The sequence below is a fragment of the Caenorhabditis remanei genome, chromosome III (assembly GCF_010183535.1).
Source record: "Caenorhabditis remanei strain PX506 chromosome III, whole genome shotgun sequence".
Classification (NCBI taxonomy): Eukaryota; Metazoa; Nematoda; class Chromadorea; order Rhabditida; family Rhabditidae; genus Caenorhabditis; species Caenorhabditis remanei.
The window spans coordinates 10269533-10296690 of NC_071330.1; the positions used below are offsets into that span (position 1 = coordinate 10269533).

At 36.2% G+C, this 27158-nt stretch overlaps 8 protein-coding genes across 8 annotated transcripts; 5 read left to right on the forward strand and 3 right to left on the reverse strand.

The window, feature by feature from the left end:
- Nucleotides 1–5566: 5566 nt before the first annotated feature.
- GCK72_010503 (uncharacterized protein) lies at nt 5567–6094 on the forward strand (the record flags this gene model as incomplete). Its single annotated transcript, XM_053727900.1, has 1 exon — nt 5567–6094. The coding sequence occupies one exon, from the start codon at nt 5567–5569 to the stop codon at nt 6092–6094; it is 528 nt and encodes a 175-aa protein (XP_053587477.1).
- Nucleotides 6095–6210: 116 nt separating this feature from the next.
- On the forward strand, nt 6211–6925 carry GCK72_010504 (uncharacterized protein; the record flags this gene model as incomplete). Its single annotated transcript, XM_053727901.1, has 4 exons — nt 6211–6282; nt 6456–6559; nt 6608–6704; nt 6755–6925. The coding sequence occupies 4 exons, from the start codon at nt 6211–6213 to the stop codon at nt 6923–6925; spliced, it is 444 nt and encodes a 147-aa protein (XP_053587478.1).
- Nucleotides 6926–7733: 808 nt separating this feature from the next.
- GCK72_010505 (uncharacterized protein) lies at nt 7734–8495 on the forward strand (the record flags this gene model as incomplete). Its single annotated transcript, XM_003110654.2, has 3 exons — nt 7734–7955; nt 8006–8164; nt 8388–8495. The coding sequence occupies 3 exons, from the start codon at nt 7734–7736 to the stop codon at nt 8493–8495; spliced, it is 489 nt and encodes a 162-aa protein (XP_003110702.2).
- An 827-nt stretch (nt 8496–9322) lies between these two features.
- GCK72_010506 (uncharacterized protein) lies at nt 9323–10618 on the reverse strand (the record flags this gene model as incomplete). Its single annotated transcript, XM_053727902.1, has 5 exons — nt 9323–9468; nt 9660–9752; nt 9797–9876; nt 9924–10315; nt 10598–10618. 5 exons carry the CDS (start codon nt 10616–10618, stop codon nt 9323–9325), a joined length of 732 nt encoding a protein of 243 aa, XP_053587479.1.
- A 5400-nt stretch (nt 10619–16018) lies between these two features.
- GCK72_010507 (uncharacterized protein) lies at nt 16019–17499 on the reverse strand (the record flags this gene model as incomplete). The annotated part of the gene is made up of 5 exons (XM_053727903.1): nt 16019–16192; nt 16267–16615; nt 16660–16902; nt 16946–17090; nt 17136–17499. 5 exons carry the CDS (start codon nt 17497–17499, stop codon nt 16019–16021), a joined length of 1275 nt encoding a protein of 424 aa, XP_053587480.1.
- Nucleotides 17500–18039: 540 nt separating this feature from the next.
- GCK72_010508 (uncharacterized protein) lies at nt 18040–21281 on the reverse strand (the record flags this gene model as incomplete). Its single annotated transcript, XM_003110943.2, has 12 exons — nt 18040–18197; nt 18327–18400; nt 18447–18515; nt 18577–18978; nt 19097–19292; nt 19342–19634; nt 19689–20080; nt 20133–20252; nt 20297–20635; nt 20682–20845; nt 20890–21006; nt 21215–21281. 12 exons carry the CDS (start codon nt 21279–21281, stop codon nt 18040–18042), a joined length of 2391 nt encoding a protein of 796 aa, XP_003110991.2.
- A 479-nt stretch (nt 21282–21760) lies between these two features.
- GCK72_010509 (uncharacterized protein) lies at nt 21761–24554 on the forward strand (the record flags this gene model as incomplete). The annotated part of the gene is made up of 10 exons (XM_053727904.1): nt 21761–21874; nt 21931–22050; nt 22094–22201; nt 22252–22547; nt 22592–22727; nt 22772–22924; nt 22996–23274; nt 23322–23688; nt 23733–24346; nt 24390–24554. 10 exons carry the CDS (start codon nt 21761–21763, stop codon nt 24552–24554), a joined length of 2352 nt encoding a protein of 783 aa, XP_053587481.1.
- A 350-nt stretch (nt 24555–24904) lies between these two features.
- On the forward strand, nt 24905–27094 carry GCK72_010510 (uncharacterized protein; the record flags this gene model as incomplete). The annotated part of the gene is made up of 9 exons (XM_053727905.1): nt 24905–24978; nt 25026–25108; nt 25156–25559; nt 25605–25901; nt 25952–26191; nt 26323–26468; nt 26513–26780; nt 26831–26957; nt 27003–27094. The coding sequence occupies 9 exons, from the start codon at nt 24905–24907 to the stop codon at nt 27092–27094; spliced, it is 1731 nt and encodes a 576-aa protein (XP_053587482.1).
- Nucleotides 27095–27158: the final 64 nt, after the last annotated feature.

Genomic DNA, 27158 nt, shown 5'->3' on the forward strand with positions numbered 1-27158 from the left:
CGGAATAAAAGCTATCATCGATCTGTCTTTGTTCGGTGGGTCACAATCATCAGGAGCTGGGATACATTAGACTGATGGAAAAGCGATCACAATCAGTCTAAATCGGAATTTGTAAGTTTCTATAATTGACACTCCTTGATAAGGATAACAGCTCCGATGCAAGTTCTGAGTGAGACTTGTCATGAACAGAAACGTTTTCTCCAAAGTAACATAGTCACATTCTGATAGTTTTGAAAAACTATCATTCCGATGAAAAACAGAGAAGAATCATCAAAAGAATGTCCAAAGGTCAGACAGCAGAAAAGTATCGAAAAACACGGAGACTGATGATTTTCTCGTCAAAAGTAGACAGAATGAGACCTTTGAAGAAAAATGATTTAGATGATTTAAGCGTTGCAAGCAAGACTTCGAAAACTATTGGAAAATTTTCGAGATTATAGAAGTTTTACTTCTTATTAAGTTGTCGTTTTTCTAAAAGTACAAAACACGTTTCAAAAAGAAACACAACAGAAAAGTTCAAAAAGGAACATTCTAGAATAGAAGACAGCATGCAACAGAAAAAATAAAAATGAACTGATAGAAAGTACGAACAAAAGAAAAGAGAAGAAGATCAAAACCAGAATTAGTTGACAATGAATTCGGCGAAAAGATACTGTAGAAGTAGCCAGTCCGTTCTTTTTTTTGAATTGAAACAAACCCACTACAACTCTCTTTTCTCAAATCAACTCACAGTTACTGTATGTTTTCAACGCATTCAGAGTGAAGATGGAAATCACAAAAAAAGAGATGAAGGCAGAAGAAGAAAAAGAGAAATGAAATGAACGGTTAGAATGTTTGCCCCGGACAAACTGTGACGTACGTTGAAACTATCGAATACAAGGGGCCCATTTCTCTTCATTTTGATGATAGCGTTTTGTGTGAAAATAAGAGAAAGTAGTGATAGTTTATTTGAGAAGAAAGGACACAAAGCAATTGTAGTACGACCGATTCTCGAGAAGAAGTTGATCAAATGTATCCTTGAATTCAAAAGAATTTATGAGATAGGGGCGGAGTCGGGGAATTTTTTCTGAAATATGGCATGATAGTAGATCAATGATACAACCAAAGTTATACATTGTATTGATCTCTGATGATTCTATTTCAGAGGGCAACCTTCTTTTTTATAATCCAGTTTTTTGAAATCAGACAATTCATGGGATGATGAAATTATTTTATGGGGGTTTTCAAAAATCAGTTTTGGCACGCTCACAATAAGTCTAATTTTTAGGCGATTCCATGACACTTAATTGAGAGGAAAAACGCAAAAAGAGCCGTAATGAGGCCTCGGAGCCTCACCTTATAAGCATGGAAACGTCGAAATCTTAGTTTGCCACGAAAGTCGAGAAGAAAACTTTATAGACTGTCGAACCTGATTAAGGTTTGGTTTTCTTAAAGTTTTCGTCAGGAATACGGAAAAATCATAAGATACCTAAATACTGTATTATAACGGAACCTGTAATAGAACGGCACCTGTGTTATAACGGCACTTTATCCATACCCAGAATTCATAAATATGATTATCCTGATGTTTTTATTGGTTCTGATTAGAAGAATCGGGCTTAGTGACTTCTAAATCAGCAAATAGAATGTTCAAAAAAGTTTTCCGTTTAACTTAAATCAGTTTCTAAAACCACTAAATTTCTCTCGTAGGCAGTTGAAAAATATAACGGTTTGCCTTACAGTATTTACGGTAATTTTAAGGAAGTACTGATATCATTTTTTGGGAAGTACTGTCTAACACTGACCAATTATGAATTGATGAAACATCTTCATGCTTTCAGATGTGAATACCTAGACGGAAACGTGTAAAACCTGGGGAATCCCTCCGATATAAAACAGGTCATTCCCATCCTGATGACCTTGTCACATTGATGTTTTAAAAACAAAGAAACACGTTGTTTAGCAATATCACATTTGATTTTCAAATCTAGAACACATATCAAATCACATGAAGACATTGAATCAAAAACACTAACTATTTTTAGTGATAATTAAAACTGAAAAGGAAATGAAAGAAAAGATGAGAAAAACAAAGGTGAAAAAACCAAAAGAAGATTGATTGCATCAATGACAGTAGGTAACCTTCATAACAACAATTTTGATTCGACTGATATCTTTTCGTTCTTTTCCCCATCTAATGAGATCTTTTAGAGAATAAGAACTGGTTTAATATCAAGACACTTTGTATTTATTTTAATCTACACGTGGAAAAAGAGAAAATGAGTCAGAGATAGAAGAGACCGCCCGTAGAAGATTCACCCGCCCATCAAAGTACTCGATCATTAATTATGCGGATTCTTTTGATGGGAGAAGACATCTGAATGATATGAATTCAATGACAAAAAGCGATAAATCAGAAAAACCGAAATGGTCAGACTATGGAATGGAATGGGCATTTTCAGATTATTACAGTTCAAAGAAGGTCACGAGAAGTAATGACCGATGAGAGGAAGAAGAAGAAGAATAGAATTCGTTATCATTTAGTTTCAATTCGAAATGAGAAAGTGTGACAAAAGATTCTAATTTGGATAGTTTACAATTCGGTTAGTAAGGGATCTAGAGATCAGAGAGGATTAGAGAAGTATATGGAAACTTTCAAAGATACCGATGATCGTAAAAATGGGAAACAAGAAGAAAAGGGGAAGAAGAAGAAGTATGTTCTCTCTTGTTAAACAGACTTTCATCTGTCAAATATCATTCAGTGAGGAGATTTTAGATTTCAATCGAACAAGGGCCGACGATTAGATATGATATATTAGATGGGCGGTTCGTTGATTCCAGGATGACAATTGATTGGTGACGAGTGCGAAGAAAAGATATGATACCTAATTGCATCATTTTCTAGTGAGATGTGTAGTTTTTACTTATTTTGGGAGTTTTCAAAAAATATATTGCAATCAGAACATATCAAAGTACGCTTTTTCGGTGTTTCAAGTCTTTTACAAATTTTTTCACAATTGATTTCAGTGTTCCACAATTTAAAAACGAAAATGATCATAAGTATGAAAATCCGTAAGTAATGTTTCGTTCCCAAACTTTCTTGGTTATATACTCAAATTCGAGAATCGTTCTCTAACTTGTTATTTTCAGAATATGATTTTCATAAATGCGCTCCACAGAAACGAAAAAACCTCAATGGGATATGTATTGACGCAGATAGAGATGGTGTATTTTTGAACAGGATCGACAGATTGAATCGGAGCTAAAATTATGATGCGAGGGATGTTGCACTTGTTTTTTTTCTTCTTCACATTTCCCTTTTTTCATCATTCTTCTTCAGATTTTTCAGATTCCCAGACTTCTATAATGTGATCATTGAAAAGTGTTTATTATCAAGTGAATTGTATTCCAAATAACTGTTCCGGAAAATTTCCATCTTCTTCTTCTCCATTTCATCCTATCTTTCCCTTTTCTCGAGGTCAATTCCCTTATCATAAAAACGAGTGATCTTTAATGAACAGTCGGACAAAAGATGGACAAAGAATAATAAATCATTGTGCTGTTGGCTGTGTTTATGGGAATTTAAGTTTGCTTATTTTGTTTGTGATTACTTTTTTTGCCAAAGTTTTTCTAGCTAGCAACAAGAAATAATACGGGGAATTTTGTGACCCAGGGTCTATGAGTTTATTTTTCAGTTGTGAGATAAACTTGACCTGATTTCTGTTATATGGATGTCTTAAGGTTTGTAGATCTGAAGCGGACGGTATGGAAGGCATATTTTAGAACGAGGAAATGTATGTAATAGCATCAGTACTGGTGCTCACCAGAGTTTCAATATTTTCTTGAAAAATATCAGTTTGAAATCAGGTTAAAATTGTTCGAAAGAGCATGAGGTCAACATAAACTCACATGCTCCATTCCTAATTGCTAGAACATCTTTCCGTTGTCAGATACACTTGATCTAAAACCTGGAATCTAAAAAGATATCAACAATGAGTAAAAAATTCGAAAAACTTTCGAGTAACACCAAAAAATCACTATTTTTGTTACTTAATTTTTGAAAATTTCAAAAGAAATTTCCAAAATTTTTCGAACGGTTTTTTCGAAAAGTTTGAAACTAAATTTTTTTCGGAAAACCACAGAAAAAATTTGGCCAGCTCTATTAGAGAAGATTGTGCCGATTCATGTTCTTTTTTCGTCTTCGTCTGTTAGTGTCAGAATCCCCATATTTTTTAAAATGTGAACGCATTCAGAGCACTGTAACCATGTCATTCCAAAAAGAACGAGTTTATTAGAAGCGCGCGCGTGCAATGTGCCACGTATTGGTAAACAATAATGCTAAAAAATAATGAGAAAACAATGCAAGTTCAACAATCATACCCATCTTCTCAATATATTCTTTTCCGAAATTTTGAATTCTTGAGTTCTGAGTCATGAACTCAAGAATTCAAAACTTCAGGAAATAACGGATTAAATTGAATACAATCAGAGCTACAGTAAGATTAGAGAACACGTCACAGGCATGACCTCAGTACATTGATTCAAGCTATGAGTTAGTCCTCCGATAAGAGCGGCTTATTTTAGAGCTTTATGATCACAAGACACGTCGTGGGCGAGGCGTACGTACAGTATTTCAGTACCATGGTTCAAGCTACTAATTAGTCAACATAATAAAAAGTTTTTGTTCGGAAAGTATCAAGGAGGACACGTCATAGGCGTGACCTACGTACCGATGATTCAGGCTGAGAGTTAGTCCCCCAATCACTAGAAGTATCTATATGGATAGGAAAAAACTTGCAATTTCCTGTATGGATAGATTGATTGGCTCGGCGTCGGGGCTCATCGTCTGGATCGTCTAGATCTGAGTATCGTAGTAGCAGAATCACCTGAAAATCTCATAATCAGTCTCAGACTGAACGGCGGCCTTCTGAAGCCGGAGGACCCCGTACTGTTATTTTGGCATTACCCCCTAGTCTGCTGAAACTCACCGTAGTATTCTCTTGAAGATTGCTTCGGTCGATCCGATTTGCTTATCAGATTGTAATGAATTGGATCTGATTTCATTCGTTGTATCCTATCTCTTTTCCAATCATTTTTGCTCTGGTTTAGTTTTTCTTAACGAGAACGTGTCACGGGAGTCTTGGAAATTCCACGTTTTGAAGGAAGAAATAGGGAGAAGTCGCGTATAAAATAGGATTTGTTTATTGTTCAGCGAGTATTAATGTTTTATAGGAAACGTGGACTTCCGAGACGTTTCAAATCGGGGGCGTTTAGAAACCAAGTCGTCTGACGAGTCAAGATCAGAGTCAGACGTGTTTCTGCTGGAGGAAAAACTGGTTTTTTCCGCCCAATCAGAAAGGTTAATTTTAAAAAATTTTCCCAACCTATCACCACCCTCCACAAATTTTGGCTATCAAATCTTAATTCTTACAGAAATCTGAAAATTATTATTATGAATAAGAAATAAATATTTCAACCAAAACTTGCTGGTCTATGTTTTGTCTCAGATGTCTCATAGACACGAGACACATTTCGAACATGACGTAGTTCCTATACTCGTATTGTTCAGACAAGGAACGACAACAAAATGAGGAACGAACCGAATCATTTCACCGAGAACTCGAAAATTTCATTATTCGAAATGGCTTCTCTACCAGAACAACCTCGCAATGCATACTTACCAATTGGTTCATTTCCTGAATATCAGAAGTTTTCCTATCAATTTGATTACGTCACAATCATTATCCTTCTAGCTTTCATTTGTCTTGTTCCATCAATCTATTCCACTTTAAGTATGATGATATTTCATCAGAGAAATCTATCGAGAAACTTCTCGAAAGAGATTCATCAATATGTATTCAAATCATTTGTTTGTATGCAATCCTGTAATATAATTTCAACAATTCTGGATTTTGTTATTATCAGAATTCCTTGTACATCACTTGTCACCTCTTATTTCTCTACTATGAAACTGGATAGTTTGATGAGATTTGTTATTGCTGCATGCTATGGATTCGAGTATCTTGCTCAATTATTTACAATTTTGTTCTGTTTTATTCGAGTTCTGGTTCTTTATCATCCGAGAAAACATTTGGAGGCGAGTCTTGAAAACTAAAAAGAAATAACCGAAAATATAAATTTCAGATATGCAGTGATATTTTTATAGTATGGTCCATTTTATCAGTGGTCATTAGTTGCGTTGGTTGCTCTCCTCATGTCATAAATGGTGCAATGGGAATGCAGTTATCTTCTCCCTTCCAGTACGGTGCAATGGTTCTCACATCTACTTTTGCATATGGAAACGTAAGAATCTTATCTGTAGCATGAAATGGGTAAAAGAAAATATATACGTTGAATTCGTTAGCTGAATACGTTATGTCTATACAGAACGTCAACCAACAGTCATAAGTTTTTGAAAATTCCCATAATCTTCAAAATGAATGTTCAAAAAACTTCAACACGATTCCATGTTTCAGCCTCTACATATTATTGGAAATTCAATTTTTTCCTTTATTGTGACAATTTGCATTATTGTGATGACATTAATGATGGTACTGAAAATGAAGCGTTTGAAGTTAATGTGAGTTCTGTAAGCTCCGGTAATATTCTTCATATAATTTATTTTCAGAAATCAAAATTCAAAACGGAAAGCAAAAGCTGAAACAACACTAGCGATAACCATGTGTATTATTTTGATTCCATCAGTTCTTTCTCAAGTTATGACTGTAAGTTTCCTATTGTTTCCATCCAAACTGAAAAACAAAAAAAAATGCAGATTACGTGCTTGGGGGATGCGAAATATGCCTGTTATATCATACTGATTCGACCGATTCTTCTGGATTGCAGAGTAAATATTGTGTCTTGTTATTTCTATTGGACTCATCCATATTTCAAAAACAGTTCAAGTCTAAAATCAGTGAATGTCAAATCTGTGAGCAGTATTTAGCAAATTATTACCCTTTTGTAGCATTAATATTTTGAATCTGTCTGTAAGGATGTCAGTTGTACTTATTTTCCCTGTTTTAATATATAAACGGGTATTTAATGTAGGTGCTCCTGTCCAACTTTGATAATCTTTCAAAATCAGAATATAATCATAATATTGCTTATTATTCACATAAAGCTTATCTGGTGCGCGTTTTTCTCGTTTTTTTTTTGCCTAAACGGAAAATTATGAACCCATCATATAAATCACGTTCCGTAGACGATACGTTGAAACTGATGTCACAGTTTCAATTTTGGAAATTGTGATTTACTTTGCTTCATTTCCTCCGTTTTGTGTTATTATGTAATATGCAGAAGGAGTACCTCCTATGGTACCTTCTGACGTTGAATGATTCATTTCCATTTCAGTGATTCGTATGATCTCCTTCTCACCAACTGAAGGGTGTCTCATTGCTGAACGAAATGAGACAAACTTTACTCCCATGCACCCGTTTCTGACAAGGAAATCAAGAAGAAATCAAGTGGAAACTGAATAATAAGTCCAAACGAAGAAGTTGAATTTCTCAGTTTTTGAAATGGCATCTCCCACAGAACACCCTCCGAATGCTTATCTCCCAATTGACACGTACCCTGACTATCAGAATTTTTCCTACCATTTTGATTATGTCTCAATCATCACGGTCGCTACGTTCATTTGTTTCATTCCAACAGTGATTACCACTACGAATATGATTATATTTTATCAGAAAAACCTATCTAGAAACTTTTCGAAAGAGATTCATCCATATGTATTCAAATCATTTCTCTACATGCAATCGAGTAATATCATTTATACAACATTGGATTTCTTCCTTGTTCGAATTCCAAGTACATCTCTTGTCACTTCCTACTTCTACTCAATGAAACCAGATAGTATTATCAGATATGTCGTGGCTGCTTTCTATGGATATGAGTATCTTTCTCAACTATTCACCGTTATTTTCTGTTTCATTAGAGTCTTGGTTCTTTTCAATCCAAGAAAACGTTTGGAGGTTTGTTCAGAAATTTAAAATACTTGAAGTTTCGAAGTTTTCTTTTTCAGATGTATGATTTCATCTTCATGATCTGGTTATTTTTATCGTTAGTTCTAAGTTTTGTAGCGTCGTTTCCCCATATAAAGCATAATGCAATGGGAATGCAATTGGATGTTCCATTTCAGTATGGTGCTATGTTTCTCACAACTACTTTCGCATACGGAAATGTAAGAACTATGTTGAAATATTTGTTGTTCAGAGAGGATTTCTGAGAAAACAGAGTATCACTTGATATGATGTAAACCTACGCATATCAGCTATGGAAACAGTTGAACTGATAAGTCTAGACAAGAAAGAAAAAGTCAAATTCTTGAAATCATAATATACGAAGTAGTTCTTGCAATAACTTTTCCGCTTCGTTTTCTCTCAAGTAGTGTATTTAATGTTCAGAGTATTCAAACGATTGGAAACGGCATTTTCTCCATTATAGTTACAATTGCTATAGTTGTGATGACATCACTGATGGTGTCAAAATTGAAGACATTGAAGTTGATGTAAGTTTCTCCAATTGTCAACATCTCGTAACAATTTTCCAGGAATAACAGTTCGAATCGAAAAAGAAAAGCAGAAAAAACGTTGACAATCACAATGTTCATTATTCTGATTCCAGCTATTTTCACTCAAGTTTTAGCTGTTCGTTATCTCAAACACACCATAGATGAAATCGTTTTCATTCCAGATTTCAAGTCTTTTTGCAACCAGTTTTTCTTGTTACATCATATTGGCTCGACCGATTGTTCTGGATTGTCGAGTGACTATCGTTTCGTGTTATTTCTTTTTGACTCATCCATATTTTAAGAAGAAATTTGTGTCTCAAACTATAACTATCAGGTCATTGAGCAATTGCTAAAGCACTCTTTATTTTGATTATTTTTTGTAGTTGATTTTGTTTCGTTCATAAACTCGGTTATTTTTAATCTAAAATTTAGTTGTTTGCCTACCATACTTCATAACCTTATTTTCAAAAACCTCGATCGTTTGCATAAGAAACATTGTTCATTAAAAAAAAAGTTATCACAAAAATTAAAAACTAGTTACACAACAGAACATTCAATTTGTTTTGTTGTTTTTAATCGGAAAGCAGTTCAGCAGAATCACAAAAAAGCAGAAAAAACAATGAAGACCCAGCCGAGAAAATGACAAAAAGAGAGAAAGGGACAGGATGAAAACGACCGGTTCTAGACGAGAATCTGATGGAAAACGACTAAAATTAGGATGGAAAATGAAGGAAACGGAATAGTTTCAAAACGGATGACATGGATCAAAACGGCAAGGAAAAGCTCGAGAAATGAGAGTAAAATCAGAAGGAAAATGGTTAAAATGTGTCAGTCGCAATCCATCATATCATCATCAAATTCATTTTTTGGTTGACGATAAGAAGTGAATGGATTAGATGAAGAAGATGAAGAACATGTTGAATGATTTGAATGATGTAGAGATGGCGGAGGTGCTTCATTTGGTATTCCTGGCACTGAAAATATAATAATGTATGTAAATGGTTGTTGGACTTTTTAATATTATACTGTTTTTAGACATTTTAATAAGCAGAGGACATTTTCTGAAAATTTTAGAAGCCAATAAGACAACCCCTTTTAAAAAACTCAAAACCGCCCTTTGTATGAGAGAAAATGTTTCCAGAAGTCATATTTAAAGGCAACTAACCAACAGAAGACTCCTCTTCTTCTAGCACATAACCATTGTTGTACTCGTCACTTCGAGCAACTGATGAATGAGAATCGGACGAAACTATTGAATCTGAATCTCAAATTATTTGCATCTTTACACTCAACAATTCCTACTTCGAAATGCATCTTCCTCATTCGGAAATCGATGTGGTGTGTGACGTGCAGATGGAGGCAGGGAAACAGATAAAGATTGACTGTAAATCAAAATTAACTATAATTGTTTGATTGTTTCAACACTTACCCTTTATTATAATTAGTTAGCGAGTTACTTCGCTTCCTTTTTGAATGTAAATTTGAATAAACTCTCGATTGTCTCCTGGATCCACTTGCCGAATGACGATGAGATGGAATCGGTTGTTGTCGAAACATAATTGCATCAAGGGAAGAACTTGCACACAATGGAGGTGGTGGACGAGAGGAATCAGCCATTACGGTCGAAGATGTTTGGATTCCGACGATTTCACTTGAACAGGAACATGCATTCATTGCAGACGCAGTTATTTCATCTGGTCTAGTTGCGGAAGTGGATGAAGATTCTAACTGACATAAATCGAGAGCTGCTATTGTATCTCGATGATGGAGATCTTGGAGACGATTCTCGTCTGGACGGAGTACTACATCTTCCACCGCACGCTGAAAAAAGAAAATGGTTTAAAGTTTGAGATGGGGAAGGTGAAAAGTTTTGCAGCGATGATTTACTTGAAATCATGTCTAGAATTTAGTTTCATACTGAAATAGAAAAAATAAATTTCCGCGGTAGTTCGACTAGAATAGGTTACGGTCACATAATATAAAACGAAACATTGAAATCTTAGAAACCGGTTACGTCTCCTGAATTCATTTCACTTTAATGAGCTTCTCCCAACTACATTTTGGCTAATAACCAGACTTCAGAAGATGACAACAGAGTCCTACTTTGAGATCATTACACCGCATCGATTGTGTCGACCAAAAAGTGTTCCCAAAACCAGAAGATGTTGTGTAGACGTGCGTCTCCGAAGAGTTCGCAATCGTCGTACTGATCGCCGTCGTCGTCGTTTTGAAAGATGTGTGTCCCCGCGTCGAATCCGACGAGGATCAGGATATCAGATCCACGATTGAATCAATTTGAATACGAGTGTCTCGTATGTTTTTTTTCTGAAAAAAAAAGTAAAAATGTATTTGAGTGGGTGAGATATTGAAAAAAGGAATGTGTGGGGGAGAGAAAAGAAAACACTCAATTTGGTGCACAATTCATATCAATAGAATTTGAGGGAAATTCAGAAAAAAAGAGAGAAAATGGGAAAAAGAGAATGAGAAAAACAAGGTGCGTTTTATGCTCCATTTTCAGCTAGAGGGATCTAATTGTCAGTTCGGAGTGTCATTGTTAATTGAAAAAAAAACTACAGAATTGAAAAAGAAGGGAACGAGAGAAAAAGAAAACGAAAGACACCCATGTCCAAGTGGTCCCAAGAAAACAAGTTTCTTCTGCGTCTCTGAATCTTTCTTCTCATTTTTCTCTGCTTATCTCCAATTTCAATTATATTTCTCTTCCGGGAGCGAGCAAGTGGAAAACAAAAGTGATAAATGATCACATAGAAGTTGAATAAATAGAGAGCTTAACTCGACACGTTCTCGCGGATTTTTAGGTCATTCGGATGAAGAGTGAAGACTTTGAACATGGTGTTTTTTGATCAAACGAAATAGAAAAGAGAAAGAAAGTGAAGAAATAAAGAACTTGAGAGCTAAACAAGGAGAGAAGTGAAGAATCAACACGTAGTTTTTTGTTTTTTGACGAAAACAGTGAATCAGCTATGAGCAGAGAAAAAGAAGAAGTATATGTTGGCTTTGTTACGATTCGAGAAGAAAAATAAAAAGAGCAAACTACAAATTGTGGGAGATGTTTAGTTGGTATGAGAAAGTTGTATCTTGATGAATTATCGAATGAAAAAGTTCAAATCAAAATGATGTCTGATCGGAAGAGGCTGCTGTTCGGATGGTTGCGAATGGTTAGAGAAAATGAAGATAAACGGCGACATGAACTTTCAGAAATTTGTGAAGCTCACTGGTGGGGAAACGATAAATAGAGTTGATGAAATCTGGATCTTCATGTTATCATTTTCAATTTACTTCCGCTAGTTTATTTAATCAACACGCGTTTTTTGTGATCTACCAACCACACTTTATTTATTTCAGAATAAAACCAATTCATCATTTGACTACTACAAACATTCTTTTCATTCTCTGATTCAATCAAAAAATGTTAATCAGCTTTCGCCCTCGTAAAGTCTCACTAGACCAGAAAAAATTACAGAATCATAAATCAAAAGATTATCAAGGTAGACTAAAATTAGGTTTTCGTTCCAAATCTGTGTGAGAAAATAGTGGAGAAATTAGAAAAAGAAAAAAGTTTGTGTGGGAAACACCACCTGAAAGAGAAATCAACTAAAGCGGAACTACTGACGAAACGAAAAAGACAGGTGTTGAGCTTTCTCTATCTCTCGAGAGGAGAGAGTTGGACTCAAAACGAGTCATAACTTAAAGAGAGATAGAAGATATACCTTGCTCAGTGGCATCTTATCACTCAGTGAATGTTCATTTGATGAGAAGAACAAAAGAGAAGAAGAAAGAAGAGAAGAGGTCTTTAGCTTTTCTCAATTTCCTGAACAATAGCTCTCTGCACTTTTCTTAATTTCCCTTTGGTATTGTAAGAGAAAAAAGACAACGACGACAAAGAAATAGATATGGAAAAGAGGGAGAAAAAAAGGAGAAGCACACAGCTCAACGACGTCATCAACTTGTGCCAAAACGTCTTCTGGGGCATGTTCCTCCCCTCTCCCGTCAGGATTCTTCTTTTTATTCAACTGACAAAAACTGAGAGGCAGTGTGAGACAAAGTGCGAGAGTGTCTCGTGTCGAGACTCGGCGATCGAAAAGAAACGGAGAAGAAGAAAAAGAAAAAGAAGGAGAAGACGTGTGGTTGTGGTCGGGCGGGCTCCTCATGAGCTCAAAGTGAGACGGAGAAACAGAAGGATAGAGAAGGACGAATCCAGAAATGGAAGTGAGAGAAATAGAGAGAAACGAGACACGATGACAACTATGGAATTCTCATTAAGACGCACTACTGACCCCCCGTCAAAAGGGGGTTTCGCGAAGAGATGGAGCAACAAAAATGGGAAAAAAATGAAAAGAGAGATAGAGAGAAGCAGAGATATAGATGAAAAATGGCAAAAAGAGAAGAAATAAGTAGAAGAACACTGAATTGGGAATAGGATCGAATCAGTGATAGAATAAGAGATTCAAGAGAGACGTAGACAATTAGAGATGACGTTCTGCAAAGGGAGAGCACCTTGCTCCAACCACCACTTGTTGATTACTAATAGGATCAGATGGGAGAGGAAAAGGGGGCAGAGACCACGAGAAAACAGAAATATACATGAACTTTGAAACCTTAAATTGGTTATCTTAGATATATGAATATTCAGGAGGAAATTGAATGTTTCCGTGTTTAATACTAGATGACAAAGTCCAAAATCCTGCGTTGCCAGGTGGAATCGCAACGTTTTTAGTAAGTCGCGGGGCGATCCGGAGGTTACGGTATCTATCGAATACTTTCAAATTTGGTATGTCTATATGAAATATTATGTTTTGCAATTTTTAATTGAAAAGGGGAAACTCTGAGTAACCGTCATAATGCCATAGGTCAGTTTATTAGAGTTTTTGAAGCGATGACTGTCTGCCCAGAGATAGCTCGTCTAAAAGAGTTTATAAATTGCAAGCACTTCTTCCAATATTTTTGTGCATGAAAAACAAAATGAAGTTTATGAAAAGAAGAAAATAAACGTTTGTGTTCACATGATGAAGAGTGGCTCTCCATAGAAAATTAGTACCATTTGTGAACTCTTTTGTCTCAAAAGAACATGTTTTTCCTTCTCTTTCCAACCAAATAACCTGTGAAACCTGATATAAAATAGCTTATGTTGTGAATACTCGGAAATATTCTAAATGGAATCAACTTGACTAGAGAGGCACTTCAAAAGGAGCAAAACACAAGAGGCAAGTTGAGAGAAAACTGATGAAAAGGATGAGTTGAACCTAGAGAAGATATCTTCTGAATGTTCCAAATGATCAGAGAAATTTAGGCTTCTTCGTTTCGGAACTAGGAAAAACGTAATATTTGATTTTCGAAAATGAGAAAATAGGGATTTCGTAAAAGAAGAAGACGTTGAAAACTGAAAGTGCATTGAAGGAGTTATTAGTAACGAAAACAACTGATAAAGGGATTTTAGCCATGAAGTGGAAAGAGCATATTCAGCTGTTGCTCATTGAAAAAAGAGATTAAATGACGATTGTTCATGAATCACGATGTTCATTAATCCTGTGAATGATTATAACCAACTTTTGGAATCTCTTGTAAATCGTCTATAGGATTATGAGGGAGGAAGAAATGTGAGTTTCTGTTTCTTCTAGGTATTTTCTTTGAAGATATCAAGTTTTCCTAAAGAAGCAGTTTTTAAAAAGTGTTTTGCTCGGAGCTCAAAATTCTGCATCAGTTTGAAATCAAGTTCACCTGGTTTGAAAATCTCTACTATCTTTCAGAAAAGTTGAAAGATTCTCGGTTTTATACCGTTTTTCGTAGGAAAAGATTCCATAAACATGGTTATTGATGGTTTCGATGACCGATAAAACCCTCCGATTTAATATTTTTATTTGGAAATTGAGGGTTGATTTTTTAAAGCTTAACGGTTCCCAGTTAAACCCAAAAACTTTTCTATTAAACTTAAAACTTTCATCTTAAGGACGAGGATGAAGCAACAGAAGTTCGGAAGAGCACACAACTTGATCCATCTCCAAAAATAGCGCATCCCGAGGGACTTCAGAAGAAGAGAATCAGAATCTACTCATTTCAATTCAACGTCCCTTCCCCCCATCTCTTGCCCATCTCATCTCATTAATTATTGAGGCATCCCACACGAGTCAATGTCACGAGTCTTCTGGAATTCTTCTTTCTCTCCTTTTCAGACGTCCCCCATCTCTCAAAAAAAGCTTGATTCTCACTTACAACCATCTCCTTCTTCGCACAAATTTGATCAATCTAATGAAAAAGAAAGTATTTGTGTCAAAAGACTTTCTTTTACTCTTTTTGTATTAAAAGCACCCAATGGTCAATGACCTCGTGAGAAAAGAAAGAGCTTTGAAATCAATATGTATTTGGAATAATATGAGAAAAAGGAGAAAGTAATATGAAAAAATCTTTGGAAAAAAGGGAAAAAGTGGAAAAGGGAAAGAAGAGGGCAAATAGAAAAACCCTCCATTTCAACCTACTAGAAGAGGCAGACGTATTTGAATATTATGCAACCAAAAAGTGAGAGAAAAAACATTTGAAAAAGAAGAGAAGACGGAGAAGAGCTGGAAGGACGAAACGATTATTGAAACTAGTTTCATTCGGAAACTCTTTTGTTTATTTTTAGAACTTCTCATGCCAAATTGACAGAAAATGATAAAATCACGTTCCTTTTTTGAGTTTCGTAATATCCGAAAAGAGGAGGAGAGAAAGAATGACAAAAAAGAAGAAGTTTGGGGTTGAATAGAAGACAGATTTGATGTTTCACAAGGGATTCGTCGACTTTTTCGGATGGAAAAAGGGTCTGTCTAGTCTGTGGATGTCTAGTTGCAGTTTACGAAATAGTTAGGTTTTTCGAAATAATATTGAAATTTTCCGTTAGAAGTTATATTTATTGTGTTGCAAAACTGGATAATGTATTACACATAAAAATATCTCTTCATCCTATTGACTTTTAAAACTGAACTTAAAAACTCAGAAGTCTGAAGACAGCAACCTCGCAGTGTTCTTCAACGCCGTCTCATGAAATGTTCCAAAACACAAAAATACGATCATCTTGTTGACTTCAACACATTTCCAAAATTTGAATTTCAGTAGTCATTTTCCGAAATCTCTGAAATTTCGCAAATCAAAATTGGATACGATGCTGATATTACTATTTATCATGATCTCTTACTCATTCCTTTCTACAATTTTTTTTTGAGTTTGAATCGTCCGTTGGTTACCGAGAAAACGAAAACAAAAAAGGTGTTTATCTGACTTTTTGTGTAGAGATTAAAACAACAAAAAAGTGGAAATGAGCGAGAAGAAAAGACCATCGAACGGGCGGTACAAAGGACATTAATTCGGAAGCAGTGTTGCGGAAGGCATTCAAATTGGACACGGTTCAGAGATGATCGACACACGAAATGTTTATTATTAGTATTATGCAAAAAAAGAGAACAGGCGAGTTTGAAGATCCGTACTTTTGAAGGCAACTGAAGGGTGGGAATTTCAATAAATAAATAAGTAGCTTTAGAAAACAATTTTCCATTTTGAAGGCTGCTCGCATTCCAAGTTGTTATCAGGACAAAGACGATTGAAAGTAGAAGAAATTGGGAAACCGATGATCTCTCGATCCTCTTGTATTCTAAAGGAAAACGTAGATTCGTGGCTTCCGATGAAGTGACGGGCATGAGCACAGAGATACTGAAATAACAGTTAGATTGAGAAAATCGTCACATTTTCTAAATTAAATTTGTTTCCAATGTTTCACAACTTACCTGATCAATAATTGCTATCTGTCCATCATTGAATTTCTGTGAATCCGTGAATCTGAACACTTCCAATTCTTCTCTCAAGTAATATTTCAGTTCATTAATCTCTTCTTCTGGTGCATCTGTTGCCAAATAAATCTTATTTAATTTCAGCTTCTCACTTAAGTTTTCAAGAATGTCAGCAGTGCCTTTGATCGATGGTAATTGCTCTTTTCTCGCATAAAGAAAATCTCTTCTTCTCCAATGAATTCCAATATATGGTCCACCTTTTGCACTTCTTTTTGCTCTTTCTTTTCTCCAATCTGTCGTCATTCCGGTATCATCATTCTCATCGTCAGAATCCAGGTATTTATCTCTGAAACTGTAGAATATATCTGGATTCTAAATGAAACTTCAAACCTGAACGTGTCTGCAATTTCAATCAATTCTTTACTATATCTCATACTTCTTCTCGCTTTCCAATAGTTCACATCTCCAAAGTTCTCATGAAGGATAGTTTCGGCTCGGTCAATCATCACAGAACTCATTTCAGAAAAGTTGGATTGCTTCAGAAGATCCCTCAATGTTCCAGAATCTCCTTGAATCGAAACACATTTGAAATTTGTTGCCCGTACATCTTCATATGAATAAAACCATCCTCTCCTGAAAATGTAAAAACAGTTAAAAACAATGTCAATTCGCTCACCAATAAGAGTCTCCTTCCTGTTTATAATGTGAGTTTGCAGGTGGAAGACACTTTCTCTCATCAAATTTTCTCACATATTCCGTGCCCCATCCTTCTTCATAATGTTGAAGATATACCACTTGATCGATTGGCTTGTTCTCAGTTTCTGAAAAATATGAGTCTTCTAAAACAATACAGTAAATATCGGTACCATCAAGAAAATCTTCAAATTCAATAACCGGAACAAATCGATTCAGACTCTCCAAATCGAAGAAAAGTCTCCATGAAAGTGCAACTTCCATTCGTTGCCAATGATGAAGACGTCCCCACGGAGGGAGAACAAGAATCCAATTGTCTCCAGATTCTCGAAGTAATCTTACTGTATTTGCAAGTCTCATGTAGACATCTCTTCTCAAATTGAATCCTTCTCCGAAATTCACATCATAGAGAAGGAATTTCTTTTCGGTTGCAACAGAATATTTATTTGTGTCTACTCGTGAAACTGTGTTATGACTACTGTCATCAACATATGCTAATACTGTTCCTAATACCAGTAACAGGAAGGAAAAGTGCATCTAGAAAATAGCAATGAGAGAGCACAAATTATTCTCTGTGAAAACCTAGATATTTCCAGGAAATTTCCGCTTTAAACGACATCCGAGACAACTATTAAAGTGTAAATGAGAAAGGTTTATTATCATTTCAATACCCACAGATTCACATAAAATTGACTATAAATCGACTGAGTATTGAGCGGATATGAGGAAGAAAAAGATGGAAATGGAGGGCAACTGCTTTGTTTTCTCTTAATATTAACGCGTTGGGTGACAGGTTTTCTTAATGGTGCGACTAGAAATTTGTGAAACTGAAAAGGAGATGATGGTAAGAGGATCATGAAAGTGTGTTGTTTGGAGACGCCGCAGAGGAAAAAAACTGGAGGAAAGAAGATCGTGGATCTAATTGCAACGGGAAGAAAAGCTGGGGGAGGTGATGTGACAGTTGAAATATAAAGCATTCGACAACTGAAAAAATTGTGATGAGTTTAGAATTTACAGATTGGTTTAACACGAACATTCACATGGATTTGATAGTAACAGGATGAAAAATAACATGAATTATTTGGATTTGAAGCCAGATGACCCAGATTTAGAAGAGGACATTCCGTTTTGGATACGTGGTAATGTGCTGAGCTCTCCGTGATGACTTGTACTCATTTGATGTTGTCCTAGGAAGAAATTTTGGTCGGACAGATCATTATTGTAACTGGAGACAGCTGAAAATTCGCAAAATTGAAATATTTTTTAGAACGTACATAGAATTTAGTTTGGTTTTAGATTTAGGAAAAAGAAGGTACAGACAAAATATTTTTCATTAAATATTTCAAAATTTAAGAAACACTTACATTGTGACATGATTCTTGACTGATTAGCGGCTGTCGAATATATCTCTTTTGACATTTTCATTTTTTGAATCCAACTGAAAGGGAATAGATATTAAGAATTCTACGAGAACAAACACATACTTTTTCCAGTCCAATGAAGTGAAACATGAGAAATGATAGTCCAGCGGAGGACTAGTGATGCGAAATATGCTGAAAAAAACAATACATTTAGTAGTGTGAAAATATTCAGTTAATAACCAATGAAACTCACTTCTTTTTTGATGTTTTCAAATCCGTAGAGTCAGATATTGTGGCTTTTATTAGATTTATTGTCATTTCCGGTCGTTTCGTATTTTGATTTGAATAGAGAAGCAAGTAGTGACCACGTAAACACATCCAGATTTTCGGCCATTTATTCGTTAATTCATTTGCACTCAACTCCGCACGAGTTTTCCGTCTTCTGACCCATCCTTCGAATAATTTATCCATTGATGAATGGGCGGCAGTAAGAGGTGAACCAGGTAGATCGTCAGGGTTTGGTGACCATTCCGTTTGACTTGTACTCATTTGAAACTTTCCGAATGGGGCAGGACTACTGACACTATTCATTGAAGATGTTGATGGACTCGGAAGAACGCCAAAGGTGGAATCGTCGACTGATGAGTTCATTCGACTGAAAAATTACTATTGATTTGACATAAAACATATAAATTGAAGTTCCGTATTCCCTTCTTTACAGAGCGAAACACTACAAAGCTGAACAAACAGAGACTAAAAGAGAATGGAAGTACCTCGAAACAGGGAGTAACCTTGGTGAATCAAGACTGAACGCAGAAAGATTCGAATCACCGACAGCACGAAAACTTGGTCCAGAAAACTCCTGATATGGAGCTCTCCATTCCTCATCTGATACTTTCGCTTCGGGCAAATTCAGTATTTTCAGCTCTTCTTTGTCTACTTCTTTAATTTGTGCAAATTCACTAGGACCTGAAGATTTTTTCAATTAAAACATTTCTTCTGAATAGGATCAACTTACATTTTACATTGAATGTTAACTGATCGTTTACGACGTCATCTTCTATGTCAGTAACTAATTTATTATCTATGAAACTTCGAACATAACCATCCGGTTGATGACGCATCGTGCGAGTTCTCTTTGCTATACGTGGCACGAGAGCCTCTTCTTCGCCGTCAACGTCGCGAATGTATCCATGAACATCCCAATCATCTTCGTCTTCATCTAAAGATGGTTCTTCCATATTTCTCCGTTCTTTTCGGGGACACGCAGATGCTATTGAAGAACGACGGGCGAGACGACGACTTGTCCTTCTGAAACAAATTCATTTATAATCTTACAGGTTCAAATTAAAGTTGAAAACTTACATTCTCCTCTCGTTTTCTTTAATAATTTCTGATATTACATGACAACTACGATGCCTTTTCAGAGGTTCAGATTGTCCAAACGGATCATAATCATCAGTGGAATAAGTTTTTGCAGCTTGACTGGACGGAGCAAGTGCGCGAGCAGCAAGTTTAGATTGTTTCGGTAGTTGCGGCTCTCGAGGTCGTCGTTTTATAACTAATGAAAGTTCAGTAACATCTGCGTCTCCGATACGTTGAACAACACTTGTTAGATCCCAACCAACACAAGTTCTTCCATTAATCATCAGAATCTCATCCCCCGCATCGATTTTTGTACAAGCATCAGCTGGAGAGCCTTCTTTAATTTCACTGATGACATGTACACCTCGATATGACGATTGTATGTTGAGACCCTAGAAAATTTAAAATTTCTTCAAATGAATTTTTATTTTAAAAAACGCATACCCAGTTAATAGTGCCTGATCTCCTTCGAAGTTGAGCCGTCTCAACGAAACATGCGTATAAGACTATCGGATCTTCACAGTCAACGATTTTTTGTGATTCGTAGGCGAGTTCTTTGCTCATCTGAAAAAAACAATCGAAAAACATTCAAAAACTAAAAAACTTACACGAACGATCTGACTTCCAGTCTCGAACAATGCTTTTGGTTGAACATTCACATTTCGTAGCAGATTCCACATAAATGAAGAAATGCTGTTTCGAACAGCTTTAAATTCTTCTTCTTCATCAAATGGAGTTCGATCAAGCCAAAAAACGAGTCGTTTCGTGTGCTCGGCGAGTTGAAGAACTGCATTTGATACACTATTCAAAATATTGACGATTTCCGATCGACGAATCGCTTTTTCACGCATTCGCATTGCTGCTGTCATTGTTCTTTCGACGTAATAGCACGAAGTTTTGACTTGTTGTGCCAGTCGTTGCAAGTTTTCTTGCTCAGATTCATAACACTAAAGTTTATTTTTCTCATTTTTTTGAAAGAACTAAAAAACTCACAAAATATAGAAGAAGAGTTACAGCTTGTAGAATAGTTTTTCTTGCTCCAAGAGCAGAAATTCCCATCTTTTTGAGTGAATCATCGTCGAGTGCTTCTAGTTGTTTTCCACACTTTATATTTTCACGAATCAAGCCTAAATATGGATGCATTTGATCGCCGAGACCTGTAATTTGAACTTTTTTCAGCAGTTTTCGTTTGAACACTGACCTTCAATCCATCTTGTGATTTCTTTTCCTTTCCATTGTTCGATACATCGAGCAAACGAGAATTGGGGCTCATAGCTGGCCGAGAGCATAGGACTGCCCGCTCGAAGGCCTGCCGAAACTGAAATTTTGTTTTCTTGTTCTTCAATTTCAATATTTTTCACCTATTCTCCGTAAACTTAAATGACGAGTTTGTGATTGCATGTTAAATTGTAGTGGTGCAAACGCGGGTTAAAAAAAAATTCAAAAATACGCGCTTACAGTAGTCCTTACAGTAAGCAACATGCCGTCAGATTTTTTGAAGAATTAACAGAACATGGCCAGCTTACCCGCATTAATGGCGGATGAGATTCCCAAAGCTTGTTTAGCTTCAAGTGGCGTCGACGGAAATCCCATTGTGGTTGAGAACATATTCACACTCGCAATATTCAACACATAATGTTAGCTTGGCCGGAAAACAGCTGAAAAACAATGGTGTCCGTTAAATTAATAAATGAGTAGTTTTTGTCATTAGCTCATATTATTTTTATTCAAACTCTAGTGTTTTGTTATCGAAACTCATCAACTGAATATAAATGAACAATTATTAAAAAAATTAAATTACAGTAGAAACAAAACTTTTCATGAAAAAGGAGCATTGCTCAAATTATCGAGCGGGTCCTACTAAGACCCCTGTGTACTCCTCTCGGACAAGTCTGTGGCCTAGTGAACGATAAGTTCCCTCTTCCATGTGGATTTACGGGGTGTTTCAACACAATTATTCACACACTTTCTTAGCTTTTCCTGGCTTTCTAATTCATTTGCACTTAAACAAATTATTTAGTTCTCTATAAAAACTATTTTTGTTCTACATCATAAACGTGCTTGCAGGTTCAATGGATGAAGACAACGCCAATGAAATATTCAAGGCGTTCACAAAACAGAATATAAAATATGACTTAGAAGAGACAGCTACAGTATGCTATAAATCAAAAACGTACTCGGCAAAAGTGAGTTTTATTCTACTTTTCATAAAATCATGTCGTATATTAACTTTCACTCTCAGGTTCTTCTCCATGGTAACGTTCTCTGTGTCTCCGAGTCTAGTGGAACTGAAGCTGTCACTGCATGTGTTCCTCTCATTTTTCTTCTGGAGCAAGTGGTAATCGTAAAGGCTGAAGAAAATGTAAGACTCCATGTTTCGAGTGAAAAAACAGAAATACTTACAGTCAGAAGTACCTCCAACATTCTCATTCGTTGTCACATTTAGTGAGCCAGCAGAAAATATTCAAATTACATTGGAAAGCGAAGAGAAAAGAGAACATTGGATGGTAAAAGTGAGTCATTCATTTTTCTCCAAAATAATAATCTTTTTGTTTACGTTCAGCTTGCCACCTGCTCTCATCAAATGGCTCGTGCTGAATTGGATGAGGTTGCTTATAAATTCTACACAATGTCTCCTTCTGCTTCCTCTGAAACAGATAGTGTAATTGACCCGAAAACATCTTCTTTTCAAAATTTCTATCAATCGGCCCCGTTGAGAGTGACGCACAGTTTTGCTATTACGCAACAAAACAACTTGCCTCCGCGAAGAGTGATTGTAGAAGAAAGTATGTGCGAGTCCAAGCTTTCATTGATTGTTCCCAAAGAAATAATAAAACTGAATAGAAAGAAAATATCTGAGTAAGTTTAAAGTTTGAAACAATTGAAACTAACAAAGTTCACAGATTTTCCGGGTTATTAGAAAGTCGTCTGAAAGTATGGCCGCAAGTGTCGATTTCCTGGCTTCATGAGGTCATCAGACAACTTCGTGAAATGTCAGAAACTTATGAACAATGTTTTGAATTTGTGGATCACTATTCTGTAAGCTAGTTTCAAATCAAAATATCTCACTATAATTTTCTCAGGGTCCGAGCTTCCGAAAGTCAGTCGAAAAACATCGCGTGGCTTTCGGACTTGTTCCGACGAATCTTCACATACATTCGTATGAAATAAATTCTAATGACAGAAGAGATTTCATCACAGCCGGAACAGCGTCGGCCATTCCTCATCGTTATCATGTAAGTTAAAGCACAAGAGACTTTTTATATCAACTTTCCAGAATGGTGGACTTGTGAAACTATATACCCAGTTAGATGTTGAACCTTACAATTTTGATTATACGTTCTGGAATAAGCGTCAAGTTATCCTCGAATTGAAAAAGACTATCGGAGAATTGAGTCATAAAATTGAAAAAGAGTGGAAAATTGCCAAGTTCGGCAGTCCCGATAAAATATGCCTTCAAGTACATGCAGGAATCAAACAAGTCTACGAAGGGCTGAAAGACGTCCTTTCAAGTCTTCCGGATATCGAACGATGCTCTGATATTTTACTAGAAGAAGAAAAAAAGAGGGAAGCGTCAGGAAGAACAGTATGTAGAAATTTGATAGTTCATTTTTATCTTTCTGTTTATTTCAGATGCCAGAGACCCGTGTTTATGACAACATTCAAAATCAAATCGATCGAATTGATGCGATGATTGTTAGTCTTAATACAAAGATAGCTGTTATTGACACTCTTAATGAGGCACCACACGAACGTGAAGCTTGTGAGAAGAACACTCGCCAAGCTGTTTCTACGTGTTTAGATATTTTGTTAGTATTAGCTGATTCTATTCTGGAATCACAGCTATTCTCTCTGGTAAAATCACTACAAAAACCATCAGTTGCTCAGTCTTACCTACACATCATGATTAGGACTGATTTCGTTCTCTCTCAAGCTGTCACGATAGCGACTACTGCTATTTTGAATCGAATTCAGAAGAAGGATGTACCATTCACAAACGGTATTTATTCTAGTGTTTCTCATTACATGACGATCAATTTTCAGACTTCCTTCTAATCGTATTCTCGTTTTTGAGTGCTTATGGCGATGAGCGAGGAATGATCGAGGATGCAGTCGAAGCATGGAAATGTTTGGAGCAACGAGTTCGGTTTCGATTGGTTCGTGCTCCATCTGCAGTATGTCGCACTTGTATTCCTATGGTGCAAGGAACTAGAAGTAGTCTCAAAGTGTCTATTCCTCTTCCCCACGAGTATTTCGATGCTTTGCCTGATAACTTCAAATGGACTTCTGAATTCACTGTTGTAACATCTTATTTCAATATCGGAGTCAATCATGAGGCGACACTCGGTCAATCTTTCGGAGGCGTAGCCGTGGAAAGTAGTGTAAATCAAGATGCCGCTGAGAAGTTGAACATGTTTGCGAATCGAAACGAAGCTAGTCAGCGTGCACGAGAAGCAGTTATGGAAGTGGTGAATGAGGTCTCAACCGAACCTTCGCGGAAAAATCTCTCGATTTTCGAATGGGCAATGATGGCAAGCGAACAGCTTGGTGCTGAAGCAGTCATTTCTTGTAAAAGTGGAAAAGACCGAACAGGAATGGCTTCGACATTGGAACAAGGAAGGGTTCTTCGTGAAACTTGCGGATTCAACACCACGCAGGTTTGTTCTTCTTTTAGAGCGAAAATTATTTGTTATTATTAAGATATCGGAAATAGTGAATTCACTGCGTAAAGATGGAGTTCGTCGTGAAAATTGTCGGAAGAATGTGGGAAAACCAGTTTATTCGTTTAGTCCTTTCCAAATGCACTTCCTTCCCAAAGCTTTTCGCCCACCATCTGGAACATATTCCAAAGGAGTTGCCAGTTGATTTTGTTTTCGATTATATTAGATTTTCAATTGTATTTTTTAAGACTAATTAGGTATGTTAATAATTGAGTATGTCTATCATGTTCTTTTTTGTCTAAAAACCCACGGTTTAGCTTTGTGACCCACATGCACACCACATTTTTCATTCCCCGATTGTTGATGTTTCATATCCTCCCCGGTTTCCCAACCTTCTCGTGATGATGCTGACTAACTGATGTATAATTTTGCGCAAAATAAAACTCTCCATTTCTTTCTCGCATCTGCATTCGGTTACCATGACAACGCGTCACGCGCACGCTTCGCCAGCACAACGTACCGCCCTAACAACTTTCGATTTTTTCTTTCTTCAAAATGGATCGTGTGGAAAGAGTCAATGGAGAGGATATCTGGCAAGATAGAGAGATTAGGTTCGATGTGGATCACAAGTAAGTCTGAGTATTGAGAGTTTTGATTAAAAACGAAAATAATTCAGACTTCTTCGTATGGCAAAAGGAGAATTCGCAGTCGCAAAAGTTGAGCATGTGGAAGACACAAAAGGAAATAATGGGGATAAAGGTAAGATTGTAAATACAAATGAAGTGGAATTCGATAATATTTTGAAGGTATAATGAAGGTGACTAATCTACGATTAATCTGGTACGCTATGAATATGCCACGTATCAATATATCAATCGGATGGAACACAATCACTGGAACTCAAAGCAAAACCTCTACATCTTTGGCGGCACGAAACCGTGGAGGAACCAATGAAGCAATTTATATTCTTGCCAAACTTTCCTCGACGACTACCAAGTTTGAATTTATATTCACTGCAACAAGCCCGAATTCTCATTCAAAGTTATTCAACACAATCTCTTCTATCAACCGCGCATACGAAACCACAAAAATGTATAGAGAACTGAAGATGCGTGGAATTTTTATTCGTGAAGATGGAACCCTTCGCATTCTACCTCAAGAGTATATTGTTGAAATCGTCGCAGGTGCATGGAATTTGTCAACGGAAACTGTTTGTTTAAGATTAGATTTTCTGATCTTTATAAAATTAATTCAGGGAAGTCTTGGAGTATTCGTTATCACAAACATTCGTATTGTTTGGTATGCTGAATTGAATACCGGATACAATGTGTCTGTCCCATATCTCACTCTTTATTCTGCAAGAGTTAGAGAGTCAAAGTTTGGAATGGCGTTGGTTTTGGAGACGACTGCCAGCAGTGGAGAATACGTACTCGGATTTAAAGTTGATCCACCTGAAAGACTCCAAAACTTGGTGAAAACTATTCAAACACTCCATAAAGCACAAAGCATGAAACCTATATTTGGTGTTACATTTATTAAAGAAAAATCAGAAGTAAGTTACAGAAGCGAGCATTTTAGTATTCATAAACCTCTTAATTTCAGAAAACAGAGCGAAAAGAAGTCACCAAAGAAGACGAAGAAATTGATATTATTGATACTAATGAGGACGATGTGGAAATCGAGAAAAATATTCGTCCAGATCCGTTCGCAGCGTATTTCGACGGTCAACATAGTACAACTGATGAAAAGAAACTTCCTGTCTTGAATCAAGAAATTGGATTGTCAATGGAACCAATTCGCAATGGATTCACTCTTCAAGACTTGTGGGCAATTCATGTTGATGTATAATTGTTTTAATTTGTAAATAAACTTTGCTCTCTGACTTAATTTTGCGATGAAGACTCTTTCTCGTTTCAAAACCAGTTCAGATATTTCAATAAAAATACGAAAAACATTTTAAAAAGGATTCTCAGATAATGTCTGAACTTTGTGACTCATTGTCGGTTGTCTACACAGGTTCACCTAAAATTGAAGATCATCTCTTTGCCAAAGCGATTCGTTGGGCAGATCAAAATCCAGAAGACACTATTTTTTGGGCTCGGCGGAAAGCATTAGAAAAGTTTGCTCTTTCCAGTAAAAATTTTTCATTTTTTCGATTTTCAGAGTTCCTGAAGTAGATGTTGAGTGGTCTTCAAAAGTCAGAGCATTGAGAAGAATTCGATTCGGATATAACAAGAAAAATCTTATGAATGCATGTATCGATGAAGCAATTAAAGCAAGTATGGATTCTGAGATTGCTGCTTTCATCTGCTCATGCAATCTCCCTATAAACTGCTCACAACTTGGATCATTATTGGCTGCACTTGCTTCCTTTTGTCATGGAAATGATGGAAGGGCTGTCGTTGTTATTGATTTACGGGAAAGCGAAGAGGTATCAGAGACTATAAACTACAAAATCTCAATACAAACTGCCTTGTTTAGGCATGCGAGAAAGGTGATCCTGATGAGACTGACCCCTTCGAAAACTGGGATTTTTTGGAGAAAGAAGAAGAGGGAAAAGAAGAGAAAACTGGAAATTCTGTAGTGGAGGAAACAGAAAAAGAGAGAGGTATCCAGATATATTTGTAACTATTTTCTTGATAAATACTTCCAGAAGATTTGCTGAAAAGGCTGAAGAATGTTTCTGCGATGTATACAAGAAATGTGTTGATGTACGATGGTGAAAAGTTCTCTAATTGTATTTAATTTTGGAATTTTTAAAAGTGGAATTTATTAATCTTCTCGGTATTACATTTTCCTTATTAGAAAT